Here is a 14,573-nt window from a genome sequence, read left to right as displayed (position 1 = left end):
TAACAAGGTCTAAATACAATTATATTCTTAAACACTGGATCAAGGCTTTACATAAATATACCATCCTACTCCCCACCTCCACCCCCAGCCCCCACCCCCCACGGAAGTTTCTAAAATCACATAACTTTCCTCAACATCTGCAGCCATCCAGGAATTTTTAGGAAACTTTTTGTGCATGATTTTAATTCCTAATTTCTGGGGTGGGGGGGTGGAACTGACTCTACCCACCAGATACAAAATATATACTGCAAATCCAGGCACCCCAATGCCCTACCTCTTCCAGCCACATCCTACATGCCTTCAGTTACCTAATTTTTATTAGGGGCTTAATTCATTGCTTGAGTTAAGGCTCTCAGAACCCAATCATTTCTCCTCCAAATCTTGCATTGTCTCACATGTGAGCTTTTGGGGACACCTCACATCCAAACCTGATGGCACCATAAAGATCACTGTAGTTTATAAAAATGAGAATAATTCTGGAAAATGAAAATCTTAAATTAGAATGATTAGCAATGACTATTCTGTCCTGGTAAAAATGGCATTTTATCTACACTTGCCCCTCCCAAAATTTGCAGACAGACTAATTAACATGCACACTTTGCTAGTATGGTGACTTGCACCTGTAGTTCTAGTTCTTTGAAAGGCTGAGATATAATCATCACTTGTGTTCAGGAGTTCAAGACCAGCCTGGAGAACATAAATATTCAGGCTAAAAAATAAATTAATTAAAATGAATTAATGGACTGGGGATGTTGCTCAGTGGTAGAACCCTTGCTTACTTTGTGCAAGACCCTAGGTTCAGCCCCTTGCACTGAAAAAAAAATGTATTGTACACCCTAATTTTAAAAACTCTATTTAAGAATTTTGATTTTCATAGGCTATTCAATTCAATGCCAATGATCTCAGCCTTGACAAATTAGCCATGGAAGGGGAGTTTGAGAGGGAGAGCAAGATACACTTACTTCCTTTTGAAATGTAAAATTTTGTTATGTTTATCCTTTAAATAATTGGGGGGCAATCCCTTCTTTAGAGATAGAAATGAAATCAATGAATAAGTTTTCCCTTAAAGAAGGAATTCACATAAAATATTTACTGAAATTGTTAGCCTAACCAAAAAAAAAAAAATAAGTTAAATATATTCAACTTTTAAAAGATGCTTTCAAGTATCTGATGCCCAAGGATAAAAATATAACTTTCTTCATGATAATGAACCTGCTATTTTTCTTGTCATAGAACTACGTCATGGTACAATGGTTCCTTTATTATTTAACGATGTTTCAAAATTTCTGTCAACTGATCAATTAAATAGAAAAGTTTGTTCAGATTTTCTTTAAGGATTCATTTTATTCAAAGACTATAAACCAGTTTGTGACAAGATGGGAAAGAGGAACTATTTCTATTCTCTGCTATAAAATCTATTTTGGTAAAATAATATAATATAGATTTTTTTTTCCTCTCTGAAACCTACATTCAAGGGATTTTTTATGACTCTTTCCTAAGATAACAGACACTTTTTTAAATCACTTCAAACCTTTCAATTCAAATATCTTAATTGTTCAATTTAACTTTCCAAATATTTTGATACTAATTATTGTCATTGATGATTTTTTTGTAATTGGGAAGAAATGTGAAGTGTGAGCTTGTTTTATTTATTTAAGTGAGCAAAGTGGAAATGTTGGCTATGTTGTGCTAACATTCAACTGAGCTGGCCCGTTGCGAGACTAAAATAAGTTCGCGCTTTAAAATGAAAACAGGTACAGCAAAAACAGAATATCAACATAAGCTCACATTCCACTCTCCTCTTTGATGAGCAGGGATGCTTTAAAATCTCTCTAGCGAGGCGGACGCAGGACACCACAGAGTCAAGGTCCTCCAACGATCCTAGAGTGGAGAGGAAAGTGCGCCTGGGAGCGAGAGCTGACACTCTGAAAAGCTTAGCAACGTTTTCCAGAGCCTTTGGCTACCTCTGTGGGCCCTTGATCGGTGAGTGGTGATTGGGCTCGGGTTAGGGCAGAATTGTGGAATGGAGGTTTTAAGAATGGCCAACTCTAGATGGATGCAGAGAAGCTTTCCCCGATCGAGTTGCTGAGAATTCGAAGCTGGATACGTGGCGGCAGGTATCAACACTGAGGCCTATGAGAGGACTTGTTAACGATCATAACCTTCTGTATATTTTTCTTGCATTGAGCGCAATTTTAGATAAGTAGTAAAGGACTCTACCCACCAGATACAAAATATATACTGCAAATCCAGGCACCCCAATGCCCTACCTCACTTGGAAGATAATCTTTGAGCAGAAATCTGAGAAGGAACAGCAAGCTCAAAGGCCTAAAGCTGGAACTTGTTTGACATATTTGGGGAATAACAGGGAAACCAGAATGGTTGGAGCACAGTGAATAAGGATGACATTTATAGGAATGATGGATTAGGTAGAGGAGGGTGTGGAAAAAATGGGCATCGAATATATAAAAAATTTGTTTTTTTCTTGGTGATTTTGGAGATAAAGCAGAGGAAAAATGTGAATTATTATTATTATTGTGTGTGTGTGTTTGTGTGTGTGTTTGTGTGTGTGTGTGTCTGTGTGTGTGTGTGTAGGGGGTGGTTAAGTACCCAAAACAATCTGACATGTTTTAAAGCTTCTCTAGCTGGGAACTCATGATGAGAATAGATTGTAGATGGGATGGGTAAGAGTATAATCAGGAAACAACATTTAGGAGTATTAAAAAAAAACTTGCAAATATGTCAAGTTTTTCATTAAAAAAAAACTTGCAAATAATTCAAGTGGGAGATAAAGATAGTTTTGGACTAGTATTGTGGTAGATGTGGTTAATAGTAGTCAGATTATTTGTCTGCTTTGAAAATAAAGTCAGTAATATTTGCTACTGGATCAAATGTAGGGTATAAATATAAGAGAAGGCAAAGATAAGCCAAGGTTGTTGTACTGTGGATGCAAGGGAAATTAGAGGAAATCTGAGGTTCAGCTTTGGGACCTTATGTAAATTCTTCACCTCTTCATGTCTCAGTTTCCTCCTCTATACATCGAGGTTAAAGTTGGCTGTGGCCACTCAAGCCTGTAATCCCAGAAGTTCTATAGGTCAAGGCAGAAGGATTTTGAGATCAGCCTCAGCAAGACTTAGTCTCAAAATAAATAAAATAAAAAGAGCTAGAGATATAGCTCAGTGGTGGAGTGCCCTTGGGTTCAATACCCAATACCAAAAGAGGGTGAGGGAAGAGAGCGAAGAAATTACTTTTTATAAGTTTGTGTGAGGATTAAGTGAATCAATAAATAGGAAGCAGATAGAATAGCTATATAGGCTAGGCAGTAGGAGTAGGATATATAAGGACCCAGGAGCAAGAAAGAGTATTGCAAGCTTGAAGAACTAAGAGTGATTCATAAGCAAAGTAGGTCATAAGAAAAGTTAAAGCACATTAAATTTTTTTTTAAAGATAAAGTGAGAGAGGAGAGAGAGAGAGAATTTTTAATATTTATTTTTTAGTTCTTGGCGGACACAACATCTTTGTTGGTATGTGGTGCTGAGGATCGAACCTGGGCCGCAGGCATGCCAGGCGAGCACGCTACCGCTTGAGCCACATCCCCAACCCCGCACACTAAATATTTTGAACTTGCTCTTAAGAGTAATGATGAGCCATTAGATGTAACAGACATAGACACAATACAGACACAATATTTCATATCCTTCTTAGAAAGATCACTGATGGCCATGTAGAAAATAGATTGGTGTAGCAGAAAGACTAGTTGTAGTAGTCTGAGTAAGAGAAGGTGGTGGCAAAGGGGGATAATGAGAAGGGGTTGGACTTGAGGGATATCTAAGCAATAGAATCAGTAAAACTTAATCAGATACATGAACTACAAAAGGAGGAGAGAGCAGCCAGTTTTCTGACTCAAATAGCTAGGTAGATGGAACTCTCCCCCAAAACAGGTTGTTAATTACTGATTATGTATTATGCTGATATATTTAATTAATCATAAAAATCAACCATATCATACACAATATACCTGTATTGGTCAGGGCTTTCTAGAGAAACAGAATTAATATCTATATTGAACAATCAGTAGATAGATATATAGAAATAGAGTTGTTATAGTTGGGTGTAGTGGTACATGACTGTAAATCAGCTGTTCAGGAGACTGAGGCAAGAAGATCTCAAGTTCAAGACCAGCCTGAGCAACTTACTGAAACCTGCCTCAGAATAAAAAGGGGTATAGGGATGTAGCTCAGTGGTAGAGTACCAAATATCTGGGCATCCTGTGGCTCAGAGTCGACCCAAAATTAACTGTTATAATACCAAACTCATATTTTCTGGCTAATAATAATCATTTTTCATTATTTTCTCATTTAATCTGAAATCTCTGTGAATTAGGTATCATCTTCATTTTACAAATAAGTTAACTAAGTCTCTAGGAAGATAAGGGGACATGGCTTGTAAGTGACAGGGCTGAATTAGAAGGCATAAGACATAGACATAAGACATAGTTTGTTTTTTTTTTAATCTTTTCCTTTTGGGGGGAGGGGTGGTAGTTCTGGGAATTGAACCCAGGGGTACTTTACCACTAACATACATCCCTAGTCCATTTAATTTTTTGGTGATGTAGAGTTTCACTTAGTTGCTGAGGGTCTTGCTAAGTTCTTGAATTTGCTATCCTCCTGTCTCAGCCTCCTGAGTTGCTGGAATTACAGGCATGCCCCACTGGGTCCAGTGGCATAGGTTCTTGCTATCAGACCATATCTACAGAAATAGACCTTATTGTCCTACTAGATACTCTTTATTTTCACTTTTCTTCTTAAATATAAATGTTTCCTAGGGTTCCAGCTCCCCATAATCTTTCTGTAGCCATTATAACTACTGTACTGAAGGCCAACAACTCTATGTTGACTTCTCTCTGTCTGAAAACCCTTTCCTTGTTTTCTTATCTAACTTTCACTCATCTCCATGAAGCCTTTTCTGACCTGTTACTGAGATTTTACTTTACCATTTTGCTCTTCTAGCATCCTATGCATGCCTTCATCAAGACATTTAATCCACTGAACTATAATTGCTTCTTTATAGTAAACAGTTAATAACAGTTAAGATTTATTGAACCAGGTGCAATGGCACATGCCTATAATTATATCTACTTGGGATACTAATGTAGGATCACAATTTCATGGCCAACCGCATCCATTTAGCAAGATCCTGTCTCAAAAATTAAAAAGTGCTAGGGATGTAGCTCAGTGGAAGAATGACCCTGGGTTCAATCCTCAGTACTGGGAGAAAAAAAAAATATATATATATATATATTGAGAAATAGAGAGCAGGGCTGGGGATATAGCTCAATGGTAGAACACTTGCCTAACATGCAAAAGGCCCTGGGTTCAATCTTCAATACCACAAAAAGAAAAGAAACAGAGCAGTAGAGGTTCAAGGAGTTGTCCTTTATTTCTTCAGCGCTTAAGAGACTAGCACATAACAAGCCATCAGTAATGATTTATGAATATTCTGACACTGGATTTAATGAACATATAATAAGTAATATTTATTTACTTATTTACTTTAAAATATTTTTTAGTTGTAGACGGACACAATACCTTTGTTTATTTATTTTTATGTGGTGCTGAGGATCGAACCCAGTCCCTCACGTGTGTGAGGCAAGCACTCTACCACTGAACTACAGCCCCAATCCCTACTTGTTTTTTCTGTATCTTTTACCAAGCCCATTTTTTTACTTGTTATTTTGAGACAAGGTCTTGCTAAGTTGTGGAAGGCCCCACCAAATTGCTGAAAGTGGCCTTGAACTTTCAGTCTTCTACCTTGGACTTCCAAGTCATTGGGATTACAGAGCCACCACACTTGGCTCTCTTTCATCATTTTGAGAATTTTCAAATCCTTCAGAAATACTGAAAGAATAATACATGTAATGTCTTTGTGTACCAGCAGTTGTCAATTTCCTATTACATTTGTATGTTCTTACTCTTTACACACACACATTTGAAAGTTTCAGCATTCACTTTCTGCTAATAAGACTATTGTTTTTTGTGACCATGAACTGTCATACCAGCTAAGAAAGTTCTGTGTCAGGGGTTAATAACCATTATCTAGCTGGGGATGTAGCTCAACAGTAGAGCACTTACCTACCATGTGCTAGGGCCTGACTTTGATCCCTTTGATCCCCAGCACTTGCAAATAAATAAATAAAAATTGGGCATAACCATTGTTTATAAAGGATTAGATAGTAAACATTTTCAGCTTTATAGGTGATACCCTTTGTGGCAGCTGCTCAACTCTGCCATTGTATTGGGAAAGCAGATATAAACAATATCTAAACAAATGGATGTAGCAGTATTATAATAAAGGAATCCAAAATAAGGTAATAAGGTCCAGGCTTTACTTGGTTTTCTGGGCTATAGTTTGCCTACCCCATTCTAATCTTTCATTCACATTTGGACTTCTGAATTTTTCAAAAAAAAAAATTGTAGCTTTTTAAAATTATTATTTCACACATTGCATTTAGTGCTCTCCTTAATGTAGAATATCCTCCCAATACCTTCCTTTTATTTTTGAGCCCATGCCTATTATAAATAAGCTGCAGTCTGGATTTATCTCAAAGTTTTCATTATTAAATTCATGATAAACATTTTTAGTAGAAATGCTGTATAGATGATAAAGCACTATTGTTGTTGCTAAGTTTGATCATTAGGTACATTTGTGACTGCCAAATATCTCCATTTTCTCCTTTGTAACTAAGTAGCCATTGGTTTGGGGTTTTTTTGAGACTGACAATGTCTATGGTCACACTCCTTTCACCCAGTGGTTTTAGTAGTCCTTGATTGAATAATTCATTTTGAGGGCTGCAAAAATGGTGATTTTCAAATCTATTATTTCTGCCATGTTAGATGGCAATCTTCTCTAAAACAATGTTTTCTCATTTTATTTATGTGCTTAGGAATGGTTACTTTAGGAAAAAAAAACAAATAAATAGTAGAAAGCTTATAAATCCAAGAATTGCTATTGTTATTATTGTTACTACTAACATTACTACTTCTGTGATTCTTGCTATTATATTCTTAGGAGTACTCCTGAGAATACAGTCAAAAGAAAGTTCTCCAAAACAGAGCAGTCTGAAATTGGGGTTGGCAACAGCATTGGTGAGTGCTCATTCCATTTCTCCTCTGAATCTGAAGAAGAAGAAACTTTGAGTAATGAAGGAGGATTGATATGTTACCAGAGTCCTAGATTCTCTGGGCCCCAGTAGACCAGATGCAGATACCCAGTGTCTCAAGAATACAATCAAAGAGAAAAACTGGTGATGAAGCAAGAAAGAAATTTATTAATCAGTATGGTTACACTGAGAAAAAACAAGCAGATGAGTATCCTAAACCTTGTCTTCTGGGTTCTGACAAGAGCTTCAGGAATATATAGGAGGAAGACAAAAAGTGGTAGCAAGAAGTCTTAGTCAAAGTGTAGTCTGGTTGACCATTATATCAGATCTGGTTCTTTGAGGTCCTGCTGGCTCTAGGGAAATAGTTATTACTTGAGGAGGCAATTTGGTTCCCATGATGACACAATTGTTCCCATGTAGTGGAGCATCCTTGATTCCATCATGGGGTGATCTGCCGTCAGATCCTAAAATTCTTGAAAATATCTTAAGGCTTGAAAGGTTGAAATAAGAGAGGTTGAGTAAATGTAGAGTTAATGAATTACATTACCAATATTTAAAAAGACACTTCTTATTAACATGTCTATATGCAGAGTTGAGCAGAAATCTGACCTAAAGTTTAAGGTAGCAAAAGAAATAGCTGTAGGACCAAGTGAAGAGTCAATACTTTTAGCAAAAGCAGCCTTTAAGTCCCTGTTACAAGTACTCTACTTGAAAACAAGGATTCAAGCTGTAAGGAAATAGGAAAGGCCTTGGACAGAGCCATTTACAAATAATTCAGACAGTTGTGTAATGAAGAAATCACAGAACTTGAGAGACTTTGAGCCATCTCTGCAAGATCTGCCAATAGTGGCTGAGCCTGAGACGAAGAACAGACCCTGGAGCTGCTGGTGCTCCAGCAATTCCCAGCCATCCTGCTCAAGGAGTCCCAGGACTGAATGCAGGACCATTGTCCAGAGAGTAGGGAGGACTTGGTTGTTGTACTGGAGCATTTGTAGCAGGAGTATGGAGAAACAGGACAAGAGGAGATAGAAATCAGATGTGCTCTTTTGCAGGAAAACAAGAATTAAGCCTCTCCCCAGACAGTTGGGCGTGAGCACAGTTTAGTTTCTTTCCTGTCTGGGTATTCATCTTTATTTGGTTTATTTTTATGTGGTGCTGAGGATCGAACCCAGGTCCTCGAACGTGCTAGGCGAGCGCTCTACCACCGAGCCACAACCCCAGCCCAGGGTATTCATCTTTATAGGTCTTAACATCAGCCTTACTTGATCCCTACTGGAAGGAAACTGAATGTGCTCTAGATTTCCCTCCCATTTTCTTTGCCACTTTGGGGTTTCTTTTTTCTATCTTTGAAGTGTTTTTGCAACAAGTTTCCTAAATCTACATGTACTTAATTATCTCTACATGTACCTAATTATCTGTAAAACCCAAATCAGGCAAAGAAATAAAAAATATTTGTGGAAGAAGCAGCCCCTCTGAAAAGAGGGCAAGAACGGCAGGTCCTATCCAAGTGTGACATTCAAAAACCTGAGAAAGAAAAGGGTAAGAACTAAATTGCATGTTTTTGCTTATGAGGTGAGAGAGGCTGTGCACTTCCCTTTGAGGCCCTACCAGCAATGTTGGTGTTTTGTTTGTTTTTGTTTAAAACCTTTATTTATTTATTTATTTATTTGTGGTGCTGAGGATGGAACCCATTGCCTGTCATGTGCTAGGTGAGCGCTCTTCTGCTGAGCCACAACCCCAGCCCCAACCTTGGTGTTTTGTGTTTTGTTTTTGAGTTAGATTTATTGAGGTATAACTTACATCAGTAGAATTCACTGTAACTCTACCAATCAATGAGTTTTCACAAACATGAGAAAAGTATAGTCTTCTAATCAGCACCACAATCAAGATATAAAAAATACGCATCACTCTAGGCATTTTAGTTGAATAAAACACCCCAAAAGGTGAATCTGGACCTTCATCTTGCTTTTCTTCCCTTTTACTATAGGAATGAATTTTAAAAGTAGTACAGTTTTCCACTGAAGGCAAAGAATCTCTGCCACATGTTTCATTACTTTTTTTCTCCCTTTCTTTTGCTACTATTTGAGGATTGATCCCAGGGATGTTCTACCACTGAGCTACAACCCCAGGGGTTTTTTTATTTTTTATTTTGAGACAGTTGTTGAGGATCTTGCTAAATTTCTGAGGGTGGCTTCAAATTTGCAATCCTCCTTCCTCAGCCTCCTTTGTTTCTGGGATTATAGGCTTGTACCACTACACCCAACTCATTTTTTCTTATCTCCTTCCAATTATTGTAACTAGCAACTGTCTTTTTTTTAATACTTTTTTTACTGTCAATGGACCTTTATTTTATTTTTTTTATATGCAGTGCTGAGAATCGAACCCAGTGCCTCATACATGCTAGGCAAGTGCTCTAACCCCAGCCCAAATAGCAATTATCTTTTATTTCTTAAAGTCACCTGGATTTTTCTATTCTACTCTTAATTTCTTTGTTACTAAAATCCCTCTTTTTCTGTTTCTTACATTTTTCTTTTCTTCTTTTTAGTCTGATATAATCCCTGCTTCTTTCCCTCTCTCTTCCTCCCTTCCATTGAAATTACCTTCTGCTCATACTTCATTATTTGAATACAAATTCATTAATGTTTCTCTTTTCCTTAAAACCTTTGCCTGTATGTATGGTACTTAGAATTGAACCAGGGGTACTCTACCAGTGAGCTATATCCCCAAACCTTTTTATTTTTTATTTTGAGACAGTGTCTTGCTAAGTTACTCAGGCTGGTCTTAAACTTGCAGTCCTCCTACCTTAGCCTCCCAAATTGCTGGGATTACCATTGTGTGCCACCATGCCTGGCTTAAAAACCTTTTAATAAGCTGAATAATATAATTTTCTATAAAATTTTATAATAAAAATTAAAATAAGATAAAAATCACTACCTTAACTCCCAATTTAATTAACAAAGGCCTGTTATCAGTCTTACGTTCACTAGAATAACCAGTTTGTCCCAGTTTTTTTGAGACTTTCAGCAGTGACAGTTACACATCCTAAGAAATCCCTCAGTCCTAAATTGGGACAATTAGTTGCCTTTTGTCCCACCTACTCATATTGTATTTTTCTATCATGCCAGGCAATGTTCCATTTCCTACTTTCTCCTTTCGGTTTCTCTCTTTTGAACCTTTTTTGCCTTGTTTCTTTTATCTGGAACAATTTTTTTCCTGCTCTCCCTGACTACTTCCTACTCATCCTTCAAGATATATCTTAGATATCATTTCCCCAAGTCTAGGTTAGTTATGCTTCCAGAGCAGCAAGGTTTCTCATGTCGTAGAATAGATGATATTCCATTACAGTTTTTGGTCTACTTCTTTTTTTTTCTTGCCAAACTAAAAGGGCAGGGACTTTATTTGTGGCATTTTGTTTTGTTTGTTTTGTTTTTGTTTGAGTCACCATCCTTGAGTAGACTCTCAATAAATGTCTATTGCTGAATGACTGATTTTCTTTCTTTCTTTTTAATTTTTTTTTTTTTTTAGTTGTAGATAGACACAATACCTTTTTTTTTTTTTTAATGTGGTACTGAAGATTGAACCCAGTGCCTCATGTGTGCTAGGCAGGCACTCTAACACTGAGCTATAGCCCCAGCTTGGCTGATTTTATTTCTAAAGTCATCCTTTACTTATTGCCCACTAGACTGTTCAGTTTGAGTCTGCTTCAAATTCCCTTTCTTCTGAGAGTCTCCTGAGTAAATTAGCTGAAAGAAAGGGGCCTACCATTTTCTGAATGACTTTGAAGAAATGATAAACAATGACAGGTATATATTTTAAAACAAAAAGTGAATGTAATGATAATAAATTCCTGCGAATGTTCCTTACCCTCTGGATCTGTTGAAATGTTATTTTATATTCAAAGTTCCGGTTATTTTTTGTTTTAATCTCCCTCCTTCCTTTTAGTTATACATATCACGTTTTTGTTGAAAAAGAATCTCTTCTGTTTCCTTCCCTTCCTTCTCTTAGTCTTTCACTTCTTCATCCTGTGTAGATTACTTCATTCTATTAAAAAGAGCTTTAATCCACAGTGTAGTCCATTATTTATTATATTATTTAATATCTCTACTCCTCACATGTGACTACTTTCTCTGATGCCTTCTTACTAATCCCTTCATGTTCACTTTTACTTTTGGCTCCCATCTCTTCTCTACTTTTTAATATCTGCTGCCTTTCATTTGATCACACTGATTAACCTTCAGGTGTTTTTTAGAGCTGCTTAGGGTCTCACTCTTCTATTTAGTCTATCCATTACCCCATTCTTACTTTGCGTGTCTATTCATATTTCAGGTCTTAAAAGCCATTTTCCCGTCATCCTTCTGCCTGTGTGTTTGAACATAGGTTTTCCTTCATCTTCACATAATTTCACCCTTACAACTCAAATCTATATTCATAAAACATTTTTCTAAAAAAAAATACCATTTGTTTAGTGTTTGCTATGTACCAGGCACTGTGCTAGTCTCTTGGGGTTGGAGTGAAAGAAATAGTCATATGAAATTATAAAAAGTCATATGAGATATAAAAAGTCTGTTGAACCTATATAGGAAACCAGTTACTGCTGTCCAAGAAGATTAGGATTTTCATGAACACATTGCCCTCAAGTTTTTATGGTTCAATGGTTTTTGATTTATTGATAAGGATACTGAGCCCAGAGGACTTAAATTACTTTATAAAATTGTGTAGCTAGTTGGCATCACATCTACATTTCTTCATTTTCACTTACAGTGCCATCCCTTTCTTATTGGCCTGAGGAACTGCAATTGAGCTAGTCCCCCCCCCCCATGTAATGAAACATTTTCAAGACTGTACAGTAAAAAACAATTGGTTTGCTTGCTTTCTAGCTTCTCTGTGTGTGGTGTGTATCACATGATAAAACTTAAACCATTGAAAAGAAGTCATCCTTCACTGCAACCCTCTATCCTTCCCTGAAGGTCACTATTAACAATTTCTTATATATCATTCTATGTACTTTATACAAACACAAGCAACCACAGCATTTTTACTTTGCACACATGGCTTGATTTCATTTTTTTTCTCCTAGTTGCAGATTCCTTTTCCCAAGCACCAAAAAACAGGTAATTAGTGATATATATTTAATGTTTCAGGTGAAGAGACAAGGATTAAGAACGGGAATCTTGTTTTAGTGACCAACTCTTGTGGAAAAGTGGAATCATCTAGGAAAATTTCTGAACCTATAGAAGCTCTTTATGAAGACTCTGATTTGGGAAGGGAGCAGGCTAAGCCCAAGGAGAAGACTGACTATAAATGCTGAGAATGTAGGGAGGGAATTATCCAGCATTCAGACCTGATTGAACATGGACTTGTACCCATGGGAGAAAAGCTCAGTGAATCTGAAGGCTGTCAGAGTTCTACTCTTACTGGACATCAGAAAATTCTTTCTAGAGAGAAAGGTCATCAGTGCCATGAATGTGGGAAAGTCTTTCAGAGAAGCTCACATCTTGTCAGACATCAGAAAATCCATCTTGGTGAGAAGCCATATCAGTGCAAAGAGTGTGGAAAAGTCTTCAGCCAGAATGCAGGCCTTTTGGAACATCTCAGAATCCATACTGGGGAGAAACCTTATCTATGTATCCATTGTGGAAAGAACTTTAGGCGTAGCTCTCACCTTAATCGACACCAGAGAATTCATAGTCAGGAGGAACCTTGTGAATGCAAGGAGTGTGGAAAAACATTTAGTCAGGCCTTGCTCCTCACCCACCATCAGAGAATCCACAGTCATTCCAAAAGCCATCAGTGTAATGAGTGTGGGAAAACCTTCAGTTTGACCTCAGACCTTATTCGACATCATAGGATTCACACTGGAGAAAAACCTTTCAAGTGTAATGTATGCCAGAAAGCATTCCGACTTAACTCACACCTCAATCAGCACATAAGAATCCACAATGAAGAAAAGCCCTATGAGTGTAATGAATGTGGAGAAGCCTTCAGACAGAAGTCAGGTCTCTTTCAGCATCAGAGACATCACCACAAAGGCAAACTGGCTTGATGAGGTGTTCTCTTCCTGTAGAACATCAGAAAGTATACATTGAGAAGCAAACAGCACTTTAGGAAAAGTTATTCTGGCCAACATCAGAATTCTTAGGGATTGAGTTGGAAGCTGTTTGCCTCTATTCTCTGTCCTTTGCTTTCCTTGAAGTTAGTTTTGGAGCCAAATAATTTCACCCTCGACAGTATAGTGAGATCAGAGTTAAATAGCATTCTTTACTATAAGACTTCTCAGAATTTTTAATGTGTTAATGAATGATTATAGATCTCCAAGAAATAGCCTCATGACTAAGTGAGGTCTTTGAAATTATCAGCAAATATAATGTCCACTGATTCATTAGACTTGTGTCAGTCAGGGGCAGGTTGATATTTTTTGCAAATGATATAGCAACAGACTCCTATAAAACTCATGATGTTTGGAAGTATACCACTCTCAAAGTTGTCTTAAAGTATGGGTTAATAGTGAATACTTTTCCCTAACAGGCTCTACCCCTCCCTCCCACTAGCCTTACCTTTATCCCTCCAACTCTACCTCCCATGCACAGAGGAAGCATTTTGGAAAGCAAGGATGATCCTTTCCTGGTTAATAATAGAACTTGCCTTCAGAATTATGTCATTTCATTTTTACACTTTCCATCCCTACCCCAATATCATTAATTCAAGATATTAATCAAAGTTTTACAATCTGTGGAAGAGATATCACATTTTGAACTGTACTGAATTAATCCAAATAGCAACTGTCTTACTTGGTAACTCCAGTGCCAGTACAGTAACTACTGCATATATACTATTCAATAAATATCCACCAAAAGATATTGGACTTATTCCCTTTAATATTGATGATGCAGTTTTTAAATGTTGCTTGTTTTGGAATTCTTTGAAAAGTCAAATAATAAAATCATCTTGGAGAGAAGATTATGATCTTTATATCATGAATAATGAAGTTTCATGATAATGATAAAGAATCTTAAGCTTAGAGTAGTCCATTCCCAAGCATAATAATAGCATCACTAACTGGTCAGTAGTAGCTGCATAAGGTACTGCTCTTTGGAGAAGCTGTCTTAGTTCACCAGTGTGGGAAAATTAGTGAATCCTCACAATGCAATGTCCACTAATATATCCATTGTGGAAAGAACTTTAGGCTCAGCTCTTACCAGACAATTGTTAACACCAGACAATTCAGTCAAGAGGAACCTTGTGAGTGCAAAGAATATAAAAAAAACTTTAGTCGGGTCCTGCTGTTCACTCACTATCAGAGAAGCCAGTCACTAAAAGCCATCAGTGTAATTATGGTTAAATCTAGGTTCAGCTAGGCATGGTGGTGCACACCTGTAATCTCAGCCACTCAGTAGGCTGAGGCAGAAGAATTGCA

The 14,573-nt window shown here is 37.2% G+C and overlaps 2 protein-coding genes across 3 annotated transcripts in view; both read left to right on the top strand.

Annotated features, from left to right (window-relative positions):
* The first annotated feature begins 1,843 nt into the window (after positions 1-1,843).
* Pgbd1 (piggyBac transposable element derived 1) overlaps positions 1,844-14,573 on the top strand; it is a 31,966-nt gene continuing 19,236 nt past the window's right edge. The window contains exons 1-2 of one of the 2 annotated variants that reach the window (XM_040282211.1): positions 1,922-1,983; positions 7,069-7,145. The gene's annotated coding sequence lies outside the window, so the exon portion shown is untranslated. Of the gene's footprint in view, positions 1,984-7,068; positions 7,146-14,573 lie in introns of both variants that reach the window. The other variant, XM_021720031.3, reaches the window with a different exon arrangement.
* Zscan26 (zinc finger and SCAN domain containing 26) lies at positions 1,978-14,014 on the top strand. The gene is given in 3 exon segments (XM_013365116.4): positions 1,978-2,117; positions 7,069-7,145; positions 12,301-14,014. Coding segments are annotated over 3 exon segments (1,044 nt in total). The 5' UTR covers positions 1,978-2,052; the 3' UTR covers positions 13,203-14,014.

This window comes from Ictidomys tridecemlineatus, chromosome 8, assembly GCF_052094955.1.
Source record: "Ictidomys tridecemlineatus isolate mIctTri1 chromosome 8, mIctTri1.hap1, whole genome shotgun sequence".
In the NCBI taxonomy this organism is placed as follows: Eukaryota; Metazoa; Chordata; class Mammalia; order Rodentia; family Sciuridae; genus Ictidomys; species Ictidomys tridecemlineatus.
Note: the sequence above shows the minus strand (reverse complement) of the source record. Positions and strands in the feature narration are given on the sequence as shown.